Here is a 19,960-nt window from a genome sequence, read left to right on the forward strand (position 1 = left end):
TTAAAAGCCCATTCCAGGTACGGTGCTCTTCTATAACATGCAGTCTCTTTTTCATCTCAGCCTGGACACCTGTGAAAAAGAGCTTCATAGCTCATCGGATTTCTCCAGGATAAATAAAGATTCTAATTCTGAAACCAAATGTCCCACTCATGCGTGGGGGGGGTCAGCTGTTTTGATTTTCTTCCTCTGTGTACTTGCATATTCTATGCCTTAAATTTCGATTTAAAGCTTTCGTGACTGCAGGGATTCATCTTCTTGGTTCTTTCGGTAAAGTCACGTAGAAGGGAAGTAATAAAATAATAAAAATAAAACATAATAAAACAATTCTCACGACGTTTCGGCCACAACGCAAGCAGCCGTCCTCTTCGCCTGAGGACGGCTGCTTGCGTTGTGGCCGAAACGTCGTGAGAATTGTTTTATTATGTTTTATTTTTATTATTTTATTACTTCTATTCTATGCCTCTTCTCTGGTAATTTAATATTCTGTGCCTCTTTCTATAGTTGGATAGCAACCAAATGGCACATTTCGGATTGACCTTTTAACGTGTTGAAATCCCACATTTTAAGAATCCATTTCACTCCTGGCACCCATCCACCCAAACAAAATTATGGCATTTTAATGCCACAGAGTAATTTTGACAGTCGCTCGGCTTGATTACTTTGACCCGTGCACACTGACTGACAACTGATGTGACCACTAAGCTCTCGCAAGGTAAGTATTTAGTGGTTCATTTAAAATTTGCCAGTGCTGAGCTTGTTCTCGCTCGTCCCTAGCAGCACTATGAGCCATAGCTGCAGCCCACGAATTGGCTACTCTGGCTGCTGCAATATACCGTGATGGTATGATACTATATTTTATTTCGTGCTTAGAGGATCATTGCACTATTGGTATTCACGTAACATTTTTATCGTCGCGTTTTTTTGTGCTTTGCTCTGCACTTCCACTGCAATAAATGTTACTTCGAAGTTTGTCAACTGCAGGTCGCTCAACTAAAAGCTTGCGGAACACCTTTCTAATCGTTGCAATTTGCGGGGCTCATAACCCACACGTTTAACATTGTTTTGTAATAATGCATTGGCGGTAGTGCATGAGCACAGATATTGCAAAACCCGACACAATCGTCAATTACGTGCCTGTCAAATATATACATATGACGGGCACAGTTGGCTACATATAGTGCAAAATAAGTTCAACATGCATACATAGTTTAACACGTAGGCTTTCGCGACCAATGTTATCCATAATAGAGGTTTTTTTTGGGTTAGATCGTGATCTAACCCAAAAAAACAAACCACTTATGGATACATAATTCGTATATATATATATTATGTCTACACACACGTATATATAATAGGTGTCGTTTTGGGCAATGGCTCATTTTTATATGACTTGGATGATGTGGTCATTTGCACTGAAACTAAATGAAATAATCCTGCGGGGAGTCCGAGAGGCAGGCCCAGACAGAGGTGCCATGCAGCGGTGAGTCAGATGATGAAGGACAGTGGCGTGGATGTGGAGAATTGGCCCAGGACAGGAATGTTGTGGAGAAAGAGGAGCGAGGAAGCAGGCCCCCATGTGAGTGGGGGTAATCTCAGGAAGAAGACTGGTGATCGGGGATGCGCATTCACCCTTTCCCGTTCCGAGGCGACTGCAAGGTGCAGGGTCGGTGCCGTTCACCGCTGAATCTTAGAGCATGCAAACGGTCCGGCGTTAATTTTATTTAGAGAGGCGTAGCGCCGTTGTTTTTAAAGACATTGCACTCAACAATGAGAATCGTAGCGACACGACCACACTCTACTATAGCTGGCACCAAACTGTGCCACAAGCCCTCCCACATGGCCTTGTGGGAACCTCGCTACCGATAAAGTTATACTTATGTTATATTCTTTGGGTCTTTCGGTAAAGCCACGTAGATGACGATTGCTTGCGTTGCGATCGAAACGCCGTGATATGTTTATTATTTTTTCTATCTTCGTGGCTTTACCGAAAGACCCAAAGAATATTAATTCCTGCAGTCACGAAAGCTTTAAGTCAAAATTGATTTTATCTTAGTTTTTCTTCCGGTTCCATACATCATCAGAATGGATTTGGAAGAAAAACTGATGACATACACGTACATCATCGGAACGGGAAAGGGTTAATATGCTTTATAAACTGCATGCGAATGAAGCGTGCGCACGTGTAATATTGATGGTGTACTCGTGGTTGGCACTACACAGAGGATGCAGGTCTGGTAGTGCACCTGCCGTGTGCATTACAGCCACGGTGTGACGGCTTTTGCTTCACTTTATTGCGTGCGGTTGTGGCAGAGATGACTCGGTTGGGTGGAAGGCAGCGGCTTAACACGTGTGCCGTGTGTCACGCGGAATGGCGTTGCACTTTTGCCAAATAGAGTTCGCAAGACCCATCGCTGCCCGTCACCGTAGTTCTACGGGTAATTCTGGCATCTTCATACCTGCCCCGCCCGTTTTGGACGATGGTGGGAGCAAACCACGAAAGCCAAGTTACGTTAGATAATAACGTGTGAAAAAAGTGACAGTAACCCACGAAGCTTATAATAATTCATGCCCACGGCTGGACTGCAGCGTTCATTCCTGTAATAGTTAAATTTGTATTATCTCGTATGTGTTTGCACGGTTGTGTATGCTCTGATTGCCTAAGTTGACACATGAGGATATATTCAGCATATAATTTGCGTATATTGTAGGTAATCAACATTAGCATGCTTGATTCAATGAATATACGAGATCACAACATACTGTGTTAAATGATCAATTAATGCATCATAACATGCCTAATGCCCACAACCCAAAATTTGGGATGTGTTCCCGATATTCAGATTAATCCGACAAATAAAAAAAAAATATCCATAATTGTCCTTAAAAATCCCAAATCCAAATTTTGGTGAAGACCTGTGAAGGTTGGCCAAGCGCGCTGGTGGGCAATTCAGACAGAAAAACGACTGCCTTTGTCTCCCTAGTGCTGTTGTTTACAGGTACTCATTTCGGTCGCAATTGATGTGTGGTTATCAGTGGCCGGGAATCGAATTCAGATGGTTCGTCGCGCATCACTAACCACCACGCCACATAGACACAAGGCACAGAGACAGCTATGATTCAAGCATTTGCGCACACATTCAAATAGTCAAGAAAGACCACGAAGGCATTTCAAGTGGGTATGGTGTGACCATGCATGTAATTTAATACTCTCGCTTGATTTATTCAGAATTCCTGATTCTTGTGGTTGTGAGTCAGGTGTTGTTTTTCTCCTCCACATGAGAGTGCGTTTCAGCAGAATGGTTATTCTCATGGTAGTAATGGGAAATAACTGCTTATTCCAAATAATTGTTTTGGCACGGTTGTTGAGCAAAGCCCCAAAATTACAAGTGCCGATCAACAAACAGCCCTATTTAAGTACGGTGTATAATAACAGATAAGGGTTAACATGTTTCTTGAAAGGAGCGAGGTTCAAAGAGCTTTGAACAAGAGACGATGGGAGGGGATTCCAAAGTGGAGCAGTTTGAGGGAAGAAGCAGAAAGAGGATCGTTGTGACCTGCAGCGTTGATGGTGGTGGTCGAACACCGCGTGGATAAGACAAAACAGTCTGGTAGATAGGAGCTCTCAACGTGGGTGGAGGAATCAATGAGTGATGCTCATGGGAGAAATAACCTTGGTAGGAGCAAAAGGAGAGTGATAGGGAGGTGATGGACCGCAGGTGAATCATTGGCTGGAGTGAATCAAGAAGTGCTGGATTATCAGTCATTGCTTCATTTGAAATTATATCAAGTAGTGTATTCCAACCTCAACCTAATTTGTGTTGTATACTTTACGCATTTTAACTCGGCGGTTTCAGCCGTGGGCAAAGAGAAGCTTAATTAAAACAAATGGACTCGCAGTGCAATACTTAGATCAGCTCTGTGTTTACATAATTTGTACTTTGGAACAAATCAAATACACGTCACGAGACTAGCTGCATTATTTCTAGATTATGTTAATGTTGCTGTACAGCCATTTGCCTACCCACTGCTGAACGAGGGCCTACCCACGCCATGCGGGGGCTCGGGGGCTTATTTGACCAGACTTCGCCGCATGGTCTCTGTGGGTCGGTGAAAATGTGGAGCATAGGTGTGGGAGCAAAGAAGTACAGTACGATTATGGATTTTCGTTTCTCCACTGCCCACTGCCGCTCATTAGAAATCCCCCTGGTGCTGTACTTGGCAGAACATCCCAATGATTATGCCGCAGCTGCTTATTGTTATTAACGCATGCTTCCGATTTACTGCATCAACTTCTCAGTAGTACAAGCCCACTCCTTGGCGAGTCCTTGACTGGAAGACACGCCCATGACCATCTCAGCTGATCTCATCAGGTCTCGCAAGCTAAGCATGTTTGAGCCATGTTAGTGCTTGGATGAGAGCCTGCTTGGGCTGTGAAGTGCATGACCGGGAGATGGCAGTCGAGCAACGGATTTTTTAAATCTATCTGTGCAGAACTTTAGAGTGTTTTCCCATCATATGCATGAGTTTTTTTTCTTTCCGGTACTCCGGTTTCATCCCGTATTCTATGCACATGTACAGCCCTTTTGTCAATCCACTGCTGGATGAGGGCCTTTCCAAGCCATGCAGTTGTTGGGGGTCATCTGATTTAAATCACTATACAGGTCCGTACAGGTTGATGAAATTGGGTGGGCATAGAAGTATAGTACAACATTTTTCTGCACTGTCCCATAAGCAGTGTCTTCTTATTTCTATGTTGGTGCACTTGTAAACATTTCAGGCAAGGGTTTGGTGCTAAAACTTTACGAGTGCATGGCTTCTGGGTACTGGGTAAGTTTTTGTACGCAAATGCCATGCACTCATAAATGAAATTGGCCAAACATCCTTTTGTAGGATGCTGATTAAGTCGTCTTAAAACTCGGTGAGACTTTCCTGGGTTAAGGGCATTCGAATAATGTGAATGGTGAAACCTTGCAATGTACTTTATTGCTAGCTTTGACAGAGGTTGACCTAGATGCCTTTGGGATACGATACAGCAATCATCATAATAATAATAATAATTTACAGCCCTTTGACAATCAAATGCTGGATGGAGGCCTCCCATTGTCCTATCATTTATGGGGTTGTCGACCATACTGCACCACGCTAGTCAACGGGGGAGGGGGGGTTATGGTGAAGGTGGGGAGCAGAGACGTGGAAGGAGTGGTTAAAATGTCCCTTGGCAATGATGTCAGCCGTGGCTGCGTATATCGGACTCGGGTCGCCGAGTTCATAGCGCAGTGCGCCAACCGCTGCACCACCACTCCTCCCCCGCGACTTAGATGTCACTTACCGAGTTAGTCGTTGATAGTGAGCAGAACCCGGAGCCTGTGTCTTGGTGAAAACGCGCAGTGGCTTGTGGATATCCAATGCGATATTTGGCTCAGCTTGTTCATGGCGCATGCTCGTATACTGGGGAATGTCGTCCGGGTTTCTGGTGAGTGCATGTCAGTAAACCAACCGGCAAGGCTCCCAGTACAAAAAAAAACCCATCGCAACCCCAGTGAGTATTGTTGATGCATTTTTACCTGCTTAAATTTTACTGCTTTCATTCATTTTGGCAGCAACACAGGAGCACCTGAATGTCAAACTGGAAAACATCATTGCGAGCGGTGGGAAACTGGCACAAACGTTGCCAGACAATCTCAGAGTAGACACCAGGATGTTACCTGTAAACGTGTAAATGGGCTCCGTGTTTGCGCTCAGGAGAGTGTGTGTGTTTGTGTGCCGGACACATCTGTGCAAAAGATAATTTAATAGCTCACTATTTCTCCAGTATGAATACATATTCTGCTTCTGAAAAATATTTTGATGTGTGCTTTTTAAGCTTACCGGTGTTATTTTGTAATAAGTTCTGTAATTTGGTTATTGCTCAGTTTATTGTGCAGCAATACCTGCCACTTATAATACTATCACTCGCCGCTGATGTTAGCTGTGACCATGAATCAAACTTGGGAGTGCCTGGGTCATAAGCGCGCTGCGCTTACCACCACGCCACCGCTGCACGCAAAACAACACATTTGTCGGCAACGCTGCCCTAAATATAAATATAATAGATGGGGAACATTTCAAGGTAATGGGCATTCTTCACAGCAAGAGATATCTCTTTTAGAGGAATGTTTTTGTTTTCTTTGATGGATGTGTGATATTTTAATCGTACAAAATTACAAACTGGGAATTTTTATTGCAAAAGGTATACGAGCAGAAGACAGTTGCCCTGGCCGGCTTAAAGAGATCCAGAGAACGGCCGATTTTTTGATGCGACTGCTGAGGATTTGTACAGTTGGCTTGAATGTTCAGTTCATCCTGCTAAATCGCCTCCCACACAACTCAAGAAAGACCAAGATCTCCCGTATAGCCTGGATCGGACTTTTGGGGCAAGTGCTGTTAGCGAGCACATATGAAGGTCAGCACGGCACACGAGGCGGTGAGCGGCCAGCACCACGCATGGCCGCCTTTGTCTCCCTCGTGGCGATGTTTACACACCAGAGGTCGCAAACGGGTTTTGATTCCCTACCCGTACCCGTACCCGGCCGCACCAGGGTCGCAAACGGGTACCCGTACCCGGCCGTACCCGTACCCTACCCGTACCCAGCCGGGTACGGGTAGGGTACGGGTATCGGGTACCTGATTGCGACCTCTGGGATGAAGCCATATTGCAGGCGCGGGTGGGTTGATTCTAGGAACTTGAATTGTGAGAAGAGACAAGACGTTGGGAAATGAGTGACAAACAGTTACTCACCAGTGACTCATGGCCTACCCGTACCCATACCCGGCCGCACCAGGGTCGCAAATGGGTACCCGTACCCGGCCGGGTACGGGTAGCCGGGTATCGGGTAGGGTACGGGTATCGGGTACCCGGTTGCGACCTCTGTTACACACCGCACCAGGTACTCATTTGAGGCTGAGTCGACCTAGGGGGAAGCCCAGGAACGGTTCAGATAATCGTCACTGGTGTTGGCCATGTGCGTGATTCGAGCTCGGGTCACAGGGTTCGTAGCGCTCGCTGCAACCACTTTCCCTTCCCTACCAACACACTCGCACATTGAGTCACCCACACCCCCACCGTCTCATCAAGCCAACTCTCTTGTCACTTCACTAATCACCGCGCTCCTCAAAATTCCAGGGAGAAAACTTCCCGGCGCGACAGCCCGTTAGGCGGAATGCCACCACCCCCCCCGTCAGACACGGGCGGCCGCCGTCTTCCGTAAGGTTTTTGCCCGATGCTTTACAAAAAGACGTCCTTGGTGTAAAGACCCGGGCTCCGCCTGGACTCGTCGTAAATTAAGTCTGAGACGCGGCGAGGGCAATTGTGCACCCCACCACCACCACCACCACCTTGCCAATGGGGTGGGTGCGGCAGGGCAAGCATCTCGTCTCCTGGAGGCAAATGATTAAAAATTGATGGCTGAGCTATAAACAACACGGCGAAGGTGCCTTCGCCAAGACAATTCGTTTTAACACGTAATGTACGTGGGAAGCGCTGGCGTGTGTTACATGCGATTCTCTCAATTTACAGTTCTATATTTATTCGTGTGATTATGTATATGTTGCTGTTGTTGTTGTAAAGTGGGTTTGGTGTGTGTAAAAAAATATTTGTTTTATTTAGTATTTGTTTGGTTTTTAAATATCACAACAACTATAAATAGGCACAATTGTAATTTCTCATCCATCTTGATGTAGTTATTATCAGTGTTCTCACAAAATATTGGATTCCATTGTATGTTTATATGTTGAACTTCTTTCACACCGTACGTAGCCAAACGTGCCATTTCGAGGTGCAGAGGGGAAAGACAACAAACAAACCATTTCAGATATGACTTATGGGTTGGATAGTTATGTATAAACAATTCATAATTACATTTTTCCTTCATACCAAAACATTTATCTGAAAATAAATGTGTACGGTTGTTCCGTATACGTTGTAAAAATATTATATTGCTGCCATAATAATGAGAAGAAATGGAGAAGCGGTGGTGCCGTGGTGAGCACGCCACGCTATGAACCTGGCTATTTGAGCTCAATTCCCGGCTAGATATCAATTCCCAGCTTGCATCAGTGGAAAAGTGATATCTGAAGCAATCCCGGGCTCCCCATTCACCATCCCGCTCTGTCCGTCAAGGTGAGGTACGGTCAAACATCCCCCGCAACCGACGCAACCTTTGGAGGCTTTCTTCCAGCCACTGGACTGGCAAATAGCTATGAGTGGTGAGTAATTTAATAATTAAATACGCTCATGTGCAGTTGCTCGGTGGGTTATTACGTCGGAGGAGGATTGCGCGAGATGGCCACAAACTTGGGGAGGCCCTCTCTCCAGCAGTGGATTGATCATGGCTGTTAATGCTGATGAATGCTAAAACAAATCTAAAATGTATTCTTCACCGCAGTGCAATTGCTACGATGGACCTGGTTGTACCCAGCTTCACCGTTAGTGCTCAGGAGCGTATACCTTTTAAATTGTACCTCCACGTCGGTGGTTGCATATTTTGAAGATCAGAGTGAGCAAAGGCGGGTGGCCATAAGGCATACCTAAAACATGAGCTTCGGTCTGTGTGGGCGAATGTGGTAAAAAAAAAAGGGGGTAAGTGGACAAACATTAATTTGTTCTCCGTTGTATCATCGCTCCCACTTACTCATGGGCCTGCGAGGATGCGTCACGCACGCAGCGTATGAGAAAGGCGTGTGCAAATATATATAACGCGTTACGAACGAGGCAAATGGCGCATGCTCGCCTGTGCTCTATCGACAACACTGTGGTACAGATGTAATGTTTTGTGGAGCCTTGTGCAGGAACATCTGCGGTGTGTGCGTCCACATCCCTATGTCCATCAGTACCCAAGCACCAGCTTACAATGAGTAATGCGCCACCCTGTAAATGCACGTGTTACACGCCTCCCACGCTAAACACATGCATTCTAAAGTTGTGTACTCACAAGCCACAAGCATGCTTATGGCCTCCACAATCCCAGGCAATGCGGGTGAGTGATATGTGCCAACTCTTGTCCCCGGGCAAATTCCGATTGATGAATCTTACGAAGAAGCTGGCCCACACACAGGCCCGTCTCACATACTCTTTAGGTGTTGAGCGTGAACGGGAACCATAAATATGCCGGCCGCATCTTCGAAGGGTTGACTCCCAAAGTCTCAGAGCTCTCCGCAGCAACGCATGCGGTTTTGATGGTCCCGAGCCAATTAACTCGAAGGCGCAGGGATGCCACAGATGGGCATGTTCTCCCATGGATGGAATGCATCGTCAGTTTCCTGTCCAGTTGTGGCAGTTTTGATCTGCAGATGATCGCTTTGCAAGAGGGCAGTTGAATAATTTTGGACGTGCAACCAGAGACAGCCACATTTCTGGCATTGTCCCACTCGTGCTAGACCAATATCTTAAAACTCTCATTCAATATCTTCATTTTGGCAAAGGGGTCCTATAGTTACGTGGGTAATCGTTAGAAGAAGTTAAATAGTCAAGTAAATATTTAACTGCGGTTTAGTTTGTCAAGCAGTTAGGACTGTCATTCAGATTGAAATAATTTGACCACCGTTTTTTGCTAAGAAAGTAACGCTCGTAAAATGTCACTGTGTCGCACGTACTCGGATGAAGATTTTCATCCACGCTGCGATGGTGCAAATGGTGCTTTCATTTTCACGTGTCAAACCTTTCCGCTTATTCCATAAATAAAGCCAGTTTCTAAAACTGGCAATAATTACTTTCGTAATTGCACACCTTATGTATGACTATATTAGGATTATTTTGAAATTCTTACTCTTGAGGTTGCTTAATTTATGGAAATTGCCCAGGAGTTACCTACTACAGACTGCCAGTGCCATACCTATATTAACCATCCACTTTTTACAACTATTTGTTTCCCCTTCCACAGTCGGTGGGTAGCTTTTTGTAAGTGGGTAAACTGCTTAATGGTGCCGGGTTTAAAAAATGTTCGTTAAATCAAACAGAGACTCCTTTCAAACAAGCGATGTGAGATTGCAGTGACCTAAACTTTGAAGATATTGTTTAATCACTGTTATAAAAAAAAACTTCGGATTGCATTGAGAAAAAAAAAAGTCATAAGGATTTTGGTGGTGGGTGGGACCAATGGTGCAATGGTTAGCACATTTATTGTATGAACTCGGTGACTTGATATTGATTCAAGGCCATGGATATCAATGATGAGTGCTATCTGAACTGGGCTCGAATCACCTCCACCTTATTCACTAACCCAGGCTGGTGAAGTATGGTCAAGCAACCCCCATGACGGACTCGATGTGCAGAGAGATCTTCATCCAGCAGTGCATTGACATAGGGATGAAACTAATTTAAGGACAATATCGTAGATCCGCCCATAACATATCCACCTTTACCGTTAACCACCCGCACCCAGTGCAGCATTTGTGCTTGGTCTCACCATCATTTTCTATAGATGATCACAAATCCAATCTCTTCTCACTCAGCAATGTATTCTTAATCTCGTGTACATTTGCATACTTCTAAAGTGCAGTGAAGCCTTGTGCCATTTATCCAGTGGCGTAACTTTCAATATCCCGGTCTTTACATATCCGACCTTTTCATATCCGCCTATACCTTAGTCCCCAGAGAGTCGGATATGCGACATTGTACTATATTACAAATATTCTTTGGTTCTTTCGGTAAAGTCACATAGGTATAAAACAAAAATCACGACGTTTCGATCGCAACACAAGCGGTCGTCCTCAGGCGGAAAAAATATAATCCAGCAGTGGAACTGCTGAACTGATAATAAACAAAACTTCAACTTTTTATATGAGCCAGAACCTGATTTTGTCTTGTACTTCTTTGAACAAGAGCTGGCCAGGAAGGTGAATGATTTCACCGTGCCCAGCATGAGACGTCGATATTCTGGCAAGCACTCCACAACCAGGCGTCGGTCAACTCGATGTGTTTGAATCACACGAAGCAATGTGTGGTTGTGCCACATGTGGTCCTGCCTCGCCAGGCAAACGGTACGCACCAGAGGTCGCAACCGGGTACCCGATAACCGTACCCTACCCGATACCCGGCTACCCGTACCCAGCCGGGTACGGGTACGGGTACCCGTTTGCGACCCTGGTGCGGCCGGGTACGGGTACGGGTAGGCCGTGAGTCTCACTGGTGAGTAACCGTCTGTCACTCATTTCGGGTAGGGTACGGGTAGGGAACGGGTACCCATACCCGGGTACGGGTACCCATTTGCGACCCTGGTGCGGCTGGGTACGGGTAAGGAATCAAAACCCGTTTGCGACCTCTGGTATGCACTGACATCCTTCACCAAGGTCAGCTCCCTTCTCAATAAATCTACAGCTGCAGTACGGAATCCATTGGCTGTTCGTTCCGTGTCTTTCATTTGTATTTTTCCATACTTATTTTTGTTTCATAGCTCTCCCACGTGTTGTTCGGCTTGTTACTTTGTTTGACCGGCACGATATCTTGACGTTTGACTCCACGTGCCGAGGCGCTTCTTTCAGGAATTGAATAGTTCCTGAAATAATCGTGGTTAACATTTGCTGAAGAAGCCACCCCCCCTACCACGAAAACCTACGCGGTAAGCGAGACAGGTGACGTGAACAAAGAAGTGCAGGTAAATAATTTTCCTCTCGTCTGTGGCGCTCATTATTATTTAAAGCACGTGGACAGCATCGCCTTGAAGTGAGCACTTCTGCGCGACTCCATTAGCCGTGCCCTGGCCTCTCTGCGCCCGCCGATGACTCTGCCGTGGGAAGCCGTTCCGCGCAGCCTTTGCTGCCCCACCTCTCTCCAGTGGCTCGCTTAGTCACTCATCCTCCCTCCCTCCCTCTCTCCTCCTCCTCCTCCGCTTTATCCTGGAAGCGTGTTCCAACAATGAAGCGCTCACTCACTGCAGCCAGCGCCCTGGGATGCAGGGACGTGTGGTCAGGGGAGGCAGGGGAGGCACAGCCTCACCTGACATACTCCAATGAAAATAGCTGTTACCAAATGTTTAAAATAATAATTAAAAAAAATTACGATTTTTCCACTGATCTGTGTTATAAATGTAATTTCTGTACGATTCCAATCATTTTTATAGTCAAAATCGCCAAATTTGCGGAGCTTCGCTGCAAACACAGGGAGAGATGAGAGGTGAGGCAGCGACGAGCTCAGCCTCCCCTCTGATTGCGCAACCCCTCAGAAACCAGATGGAGCGTGCCTGTTACTATTCATGTCTTCGCTTTCCATACTCCAGGTAACTTATTTCACGTATGTGTATAAACATATTTAGGCTCGCTGGTCTCGTCATGAAACTGCAATGAAAAAACACCCGGGGAGGCAGCTATCACATCTGCCTCACTGAGGGGGGACGTGTCTAACACGCCCCCCTCAGTGAGGACACGCCCCCCTCAGAGAGGACACGCCCCCCTCAGTGTGTGAATCTGGCTCTGACACGAGCCAGTGCCTCCCCAGCCATTGACCTCATCGCACGTCACTGCTGGGATGGTAGATGCAGGGAAGGAGATAAAAGTGCCGTAGTCTGCTACGGACCCGTGCGCTCGTTTCAATAATTCGGGGCCCGCTGTCCGCACGCACGTCCGCAGGATATGTTTGTGAAAGCCGCGGGTGGTTTTCATGTCGCCCAGAGTGTTGTGTGCGTGTGCGCAGACCGGCGTTGAGCGGCAAGTGCAGCGGTTAGCGCTACGCTGCGGCTACGAACCCGGTGACCTGGCTTCGATTCCCACTCGCGGCCAACACCGGTGACGATTATTTGAACCGTTCCTGGGCCTCCCCTAGGTTGACTCAGCCTCAAATGAGTACCTGGTGCGATGCATAAACATCGCCACTGGGGAGACAAAGGTGGCCGGGCTTGGTGCTGGCCACCCACCCATTCGTGTACCGTGCCAGCCTTTATAGGTGCTTGCTTAACAGCACTTGCCCCAACAGTCTGTTACAGGCTATACGGGGGATCTTTGTCTTTATTAGCGTTTCAGATTGTGCCAACCACACCTTTTGGGAGTTAATAATTGTTGACACTACCGTGTCTCTCTGATTATATCTTGCAGTAGAGTATTGGGCAATCGATACTTAAATTAAATGTCCAAAATATCACTGCTGGATCACGTGAGATGTTTGCAAAGTGATTTTTTTTACAACAGCTTATTCTCCCCTCGCTGGAAATACCCTCACGTCACGGTGTTCTATCTTATTCACACCTCACCCATAGGCTCATTAATGATTGGCTTTGAATGTCATGCTCATCCCCATTGGTGTAAAATGCAGTCTCCAACTGTTATCAACCTGATCTCGCTGGCCTCTCCATGTGCTTTAAAGAAGGCCCATTGCCCGAAACGTTGCCTATTATATTCTTAGGTTTTTGTTCGGTAAAGTCACGTAGGTAAAACATCAAAATTAATGAAAATAAAATAAAACAAAAATCACGACGTTTCGGAGGCAACACAAGTCTCCGTCATCAGGTGGGACCGTCACAGCCAGATTAGCTGCATCAAGTGAGGCAATGATTCAAGATGTAATCCCTTATTAGCAAGTTTGGAGGGGGGAGGAGAGGGGGGGGGCTCATCAGAATGTGGTAGCCAATGAATGGAACGTATCGGGAGGGAGGGCCAAAAAAATGGGCGACGGCTTGGACGCGGTTGCTGCACACGCCAACACAATGGACAGAGAGGGGGAGGGGAGGTCTGATACACATGATAGAACAAAGGGACGAAAATGCCCATGTTTATACCAATGCTGGCTGAACAATGAAGAGAGTACTGTTAAAAATAACTGGGGATGTTAACACTCGGTAAAGTAAAGTAAAATAGTGCCTGTCAGATAAGATGGCCCAAAAAAGTGTAATTAAGTCTTTTTTGCGTGGTTGATAACATCTTTCCAATGATTACTCAGTTTGTACCCATCATCACGGTTGAAATTATGTCTGTGTTTGTATATTTGTATGGCTTCGTGTACAAACCTTTGATGGTAGCCGGGAGGTTTGCAGAGAACCTTGGTCTGGGAAAAGACAATTTCATGAGAGCCCACCGAGTTGTAGCAATGATCGGCAACGGCAGAAGAATCAGTTCTGCCGTGTTTCAGATCTGACTTGTGCTCGCGGACACGATCAGAAACATGACGTTTCGTTTCTCTAATGTAGCAATCACCACAAATGCAACTCAATTATTTTATTTTATTTTCATTAATTTTGATGTTTTACCTACGTGACTTTACCGAAAAAACCTAAGAATATGATTCCTTGCAGTCACGAAAGCTTCAAATCTAGAATTGTTGCCTATTATATACATTTTCCTTTGAAGGACACGGTGCTATTGACAAAGGTGTTGAGTTTCACGTACAATAGAACGCCTGTTAACGATCACCCTTGTTAACGACTCATCGCTTAACGACGGGCCTCCATAGAGCCCAATGTGTAGTGTATATTGTATTGTATAGTAGTGTAGTGTATATTGTAGTGTTTAGTAGTGTAGTGCCTCCATAGAGCCCAATGTGTAGTGTATAGTTGTGTAGTGTATATTGTAGTGTATAGTAGTGTAGTGTATAGTAGTGTAGTGTATATTGTAGTGTATAGTGGTGTAGTGTATAGTGTAGTGTAGTGCCTCCATAGAGCCCAATGTGTTCGTTTACCGACCATTCCCCTGTTAACGACAGGCTGTTGTAGGTAAATATTATTAAATGCATTGATTAACCATGTTTCTTTTAATATTATGTGTTTATAATGTTGTTGGTATCTTTATGTATTGTTTATAAATATTATAAAGTACGTTTTTTGGGTGAATAGGGTAACTTTCGATGCTATCGGAACGAATTAAGCCTTTAACGTGTATTTCCTATACTCGCTTAACGACCAAATCACTTAACGCCCGGTTTCATGGAACCAATAGCCATCGTTAAGATGAGTTCTATTGTACAGTACCTTATATATTTTTTTATTTGTCGCCAGTTATCTTTTTGTGGAGAGGTGGCATTGTGGTTAACGCATTGCTCTCTGAACCTGGCCTGTGTAATTCCTTCACACCCATACGTGGCCATAATGGTGAAGTATGACCAACCACTCCCATGGATGACGTGGCACGGGGGATGCCTTTATCCAGCAATGGATTGACGAAGGTCTGTGAAAAATGCCTTACGATATATTTAGTTTAATATTCTATGTTTTGCCATGTCAAAGACCGAGGTTAACTTAAGCATAACCTTGAATCAATAAGCACCTGTTATTTGTTTTCGATGCCACTGAACAATTTAAATCAAAACATGAACCTAAAGAAATATTGTTTGCCATTTCCGAACCATCAAAATGTATTGCCGAACAATGAGTTGAGCTCTTCCAAAAGCTGGCTTCAACCTTTTGAAATAACACAACTTAATGCACGCACATATGCAGCTGAGTAATATAATTCATATGGGCACCAACACAGCCACCAACAGTGAGTGAGTCACCAATTATTCAGTTGTGCTCTGTGGGTGTAATCAACAGGCCCGGGCATGCTGCGAAACAGCTGCCTCTGCCCACAGAAAGGTGAAATGTGAATCAGTAGAAAATATGCTAATATATATATAAAAAAGGGAAATTTGTGAATGTGTGTCTGTTGAAAATGTTTAGCGTACTTCCCGACATGCAACAAACTTGAAATTTGCCATGTGGGTACTTTCCAGACTGTACACCATGTAAAAATTATGAAAATAGACTTTTGTCTTTTTTTGAGGGGGGGGGGGGGGGCGCAATAATGCATATATTTTGCACGGCAAGTGAGCTGTGACGTCACATCTCTGTCATGTCACCCGCATGCGGAAGGGTCACGCAGTGTGCCTGCTGACGTCACGCATCCTCCCCCCCCAACCCTCCGCGAGTAAAGTGCCATACAAATGTGTTGCAGGTCTAAGGCGTTCTTCGCTCAGCATTGCTGCTTTATTATTTCAGTCGTTTACTGCCGTACGCACCCTGAAAGTTGTGTGTGTCTGCATCAAGCGCGTGTATGTGTACCTATGGACACGCGCACGTGTGTGTGTGTGGGGGGAGCGGTAGTGTAGTGGTTAGCGCGCTGCGCTACGAACCCAGCGACCCGAGTTCGATTCCCGCTCACGGCCACCACCGGTGACGATTATTTGGACCGGTCCTGGGCCTCCCCTAGGTCGACTCAGCCTCAAATGGGTATCTTGTGTGGTGTGTAAACATCGCCACTGGTGGGACAAATGCGGCCGGGGATGGTGAATCCAAGTCCCGGGCGAAGCCGGGTAGTACATTATTATAATATATATAATAATATAATAGTAATATATATAACGGTACAGGAGCTGCAATCATAATTTACAGACGTTTGTCAATCTTCTGTTGTATTAAGGCCTCCCCCCGCAGGGGTCGTGTTAGTCACGGGAGTCGTTTGACCATACTTCACCACGCTGGTCAGTGTGGCTTGGTGAAGGTGATGGTGAGGGCCGCTATAACCGGTTCAGATATCACTTGCTACTGATGGCCGGAAATGAAACTCAGATCGCTGGGCTCATAGTGAAGTGCATTGCCTGTTGTGCCACTTGTTCCACCCCAGATAATATACGCATCATTATTATATGTAATCCTCAGTTCAATGATTAAACTGAGAATACAGGAATAAAATTTCGTGTCTAAGAATCAATGGATTCGTATCACCTCTTGCAGCCACTAGATGCGTCACCATTCACCACAATTTTAAAACAAGAATAAAATTTTTTTTTGAATAATGATCCTAAATTCATTGAATTGCTGGTTGGATGGGGATGTGTGGTGCGGTGGGTGGGGGAGAGTGGGGAGGGCACAGTCAGAGGTTAATCCTACCACCCCAAGTATACAATGTCTAATATCACTTCAACATGATCTAGCATGTATTCGGTGTGACAAATAACATTGCATTGCCAGCAACTCTTATATAACCAATGTGACAGGAGAGCTGAGGGCTACCGCATATTGCGATGGAGACATAGCTTAGTTGGTAGGGCCAGCAGGGGACCCCAACCATGAAAGCACAAGTTCAGATTTTGTCCACGTGGAATCACAATCCCTCAATGTGATATTTTGCGCTGGCTTTGACAATTTGTTATTGATGCTGATGAACAACTGAACTTCTCTTCTCGATCACTTAGCTCCATGCGTTGAGGTCTAAAAAGTGCTGTACTGTTGTCACTCGCTGACAAAATGTCAGCGAGTGGGGACTGTACCACCCCATCACGGAGATGGAGCAATGTGATTAGCTCGTGACCAGGGGATGGACTTGTCATCGCGAGTAATATCTACAATGAAAGGAAGAGGGATACACGAGTTAGACAACATACACAAGTCGAAGGCCATCACATGGACTGAAGACTTTATTGAACAGTGGATAGATCAAGGCTTCCTATTCTTGGGTTTTTTTCGGTAAAGTCACGTAGGTAAAAAATTAAAATTAATAAAAGTAAAATAAAAATAAAATAAAAATCACGACGTTTCGGAGGCAACACAAGCTTCCGTCTTCAGGTGGAAGCTTGTGTTGCCTCTGAAACGTCGTGAGTTTTTATTTTATTTTTATTTTACTTTTATTAATTTTTTACCTACGTGACTTTACCGAAAAAAACCAACAACATGAATCCTTGCAGTCACGAAAGCTTCAAATCTAGAATAGATCAAGGCTGTTGCTGCTGATGATGATGATGATAATGATTGCAATAGGCATCCTGTCTGTCAATCCGCTCACCTCTTCTCCTCGATGTGCGAGACGGAACTGGGTCTGGCAGAGCAGGCTGACCGGAACTCTGTGTGCCGGTCCACGTCCCGTCTCCACATACGCGGACGCTGAAAAAAAACACGTTCATCCTGCTGCATTCACCGTTTGCACTAACAAGTCGAGTGTCCTATTACTCGAAGAGGATTTCAGTAAAAGAAGAAAAAAAATATCCGAGCGTGTTTGCATCGCGAGTAATTAAAGCGACGGAGATGTACTTGCCGGGATGCGATGTTTGCCTTTGGGTTTTCCTGCAACTGTGCCATAGATGTATGCACTTTATCCCTAACTGTGACATGACGCAGATTGTCCACTCGTGCTACAAATGCCATTATCAACAACAGGCAGACGCCGCCGCCGTCGCCGCCGCCCCTGCGAAAGCTCTCGGGGAGCTTGGTGGCAGCGCGTTTGTGGCTGTGAAAATTGCCGTTTGTGAACTGTGATGGGTGGTTTTATTTTCATGCCAGAAAATCGCTGGTACACGGGTAATCAATATTGGAGAAAATAAGTCTAAGGCTCATTTGTAAACTGCATTGTGATGTGGGGGCGCGGGTTGGGCCTGTGCGTTGTGTTCCAGTGTCCATTTGCTGCTGCGTGTTCATTCTCTTCCTCTTCCTCTCCGAACTCTCGGGGTTCATCACCACTGAAATGTAAGTTGTTGATGCACACGTCGATGCTGTCTTTGGCACCGTTAATGGACTATAATTTAATTTATACCAAGGGAGAGACAGGCTACGACCAAATGACCTTCGCATTACTCAGAATGTACCTGGTAGCATCAGATCTTGGACACGCAGCAGGATATTGATCCTGGTTAATACTTGGATGGGTGACCCCTATACCAGGGCTTGCCAGGAGTTGTAGGCGTGGGAGCTGTGAAGTGTGGCCAGGAGATGGCAGTGCTAAATGCCTCCCCCCTCGAATGCGTGGCCGGTTTTTTCCCGGGTTCTCCTATCTTCTCCCACATGAATGCAAATGCTCATTCATGGGACTGGCCAAAGTTCATAATGCAAGGATCGTCTTTAAAAGAGTATTCAGACTCAGCGGTGCTTTCCTGAGTAAGGAACTACCATTTTATTGGGTGAAGTCCATTTATAGATACCCCACTGTCTTTTAAAGTCCCTTTTTAGGAGAGTGGAAATAGTACTGGGAGAGTGGAAAAAGATGTCATGAGTGTATTGAGATTGGTTGGGAACATGCAGAAAAGCTTGAATACAAATGTTACATGACTCACATCTTGACATTTTTTGGCCAAAACCGAAAATGTTAAATTATTATTTTTGACTCTGCAGAATTTATTTTTTCTCTTGGTGTTAAAGTGCACAATGTGCTTACGTGGAATAAACCCACTGTTTTTGTGGCAAATGATTCACTCGTGCAGTCTCACTCTTGCCTCTTTAATTGGCATTTCCTCGGGAATATTTTATGCTGTCCGTGTTGATGGGCGGATTTTTTGTTGTTTTATGTTGCCGTGTTGTGTTCACAGCGTTAGTGAGCTCTACGTGGACAACCCGGAAAAAGACAGCACGGGAAAAATAGAAGTTAAGCTGAATATCAGCCTCCTGAATTTACAATGCGATGGTGAGTAATAATGCACCGGTGCATGCTTATATATGTACATACATGCATCCACCAGAAGGTGCATCGCAAGATGCACGTCATCTCGGTGCATCCTAAACCGCATCCGCACAAACCATGGCAGATGCGGATACCTGATGCACAAATAAAACATTTTAAACTATCCAGTTTGCGAATATGGTCATCCAGAACAGGCCGTACAACGTACAATGACGCAATGCCCGATCCACCAATGTGACGGAGACATCACAGCTACGCACTCCGCTGCTCCGAACGCGGTTATCTGGCTTGACCACCTGAATGTGAAAATGTAGTTGTTGCTTAGCATCTACATCAGCCATCTGAAACAAGAAGAAGATTGCAAGACGCAATAAAAAAGATATTAAGAAAAGGTAAAGGGGCAGCCCTGCAATTGCTTGCTCACGCCACTGCTGGCGGACGGGCCTTTAATACGGGGAGCTCAAGAGTACTCCTATAGAGAGGGCATTTTGCCCGCGACTCAAACACGCTGTCCAGAAGTCTTAGAAGAGGGTGAGAGTACCCACACTTTAACCCACCACACATGGCCTGCCTTTTTCACCGACTGCGGTGTATACACTGGGAGATTATGCCGGCGAACTCCACATTTAGACAATGGCAG

At 45.5% G+C, this 19,960-nt stretch overlaps 1 protein-coding gene across 2 annotated transcripts in view; it reads left to right on the top strand.

Moving 5' to 3' along the window:
• ERGIC1 (endoplasmic reticulum-golgi intermediate compartment 1) overlaps positions 1–19,960 on the top strand; it is a 46,929-nt gene that overhangs the window by 7,900 nt on the left and 19,069 nt on the right. For both annotated transcript variants that reach the window (XM_078593136.1, XM_078593137.1), the window contains exons 3-4: positions 18,320–18,392; positions 19,229–19,323. In XM_078593136.1, coding sequence (XP_078449262.1) covers positions 18,320–18,392; positions 19,229–19,323 — 168 coding nt within the window. The remainder of the gene's footprint in view (positions 1–18,319; positions 18,393–19,228; positions 19,324–19,960) is intronic.

Source organism: Lampetra planeri, chromosome 4, assembly GCF_965212315.1.
Source record: "Lampetra planeri chromosome 4, kcLamPlan1.2.h2, whole genome shotgun sequence".
NCBI classification, from domain to species: domain Eukaryota; kingdom Metazoa; phylum Chordata; class Hyperoartia; order Petromyzontiformes; family Petromyzontidae; genus Lampetra; species Lampetra planeri.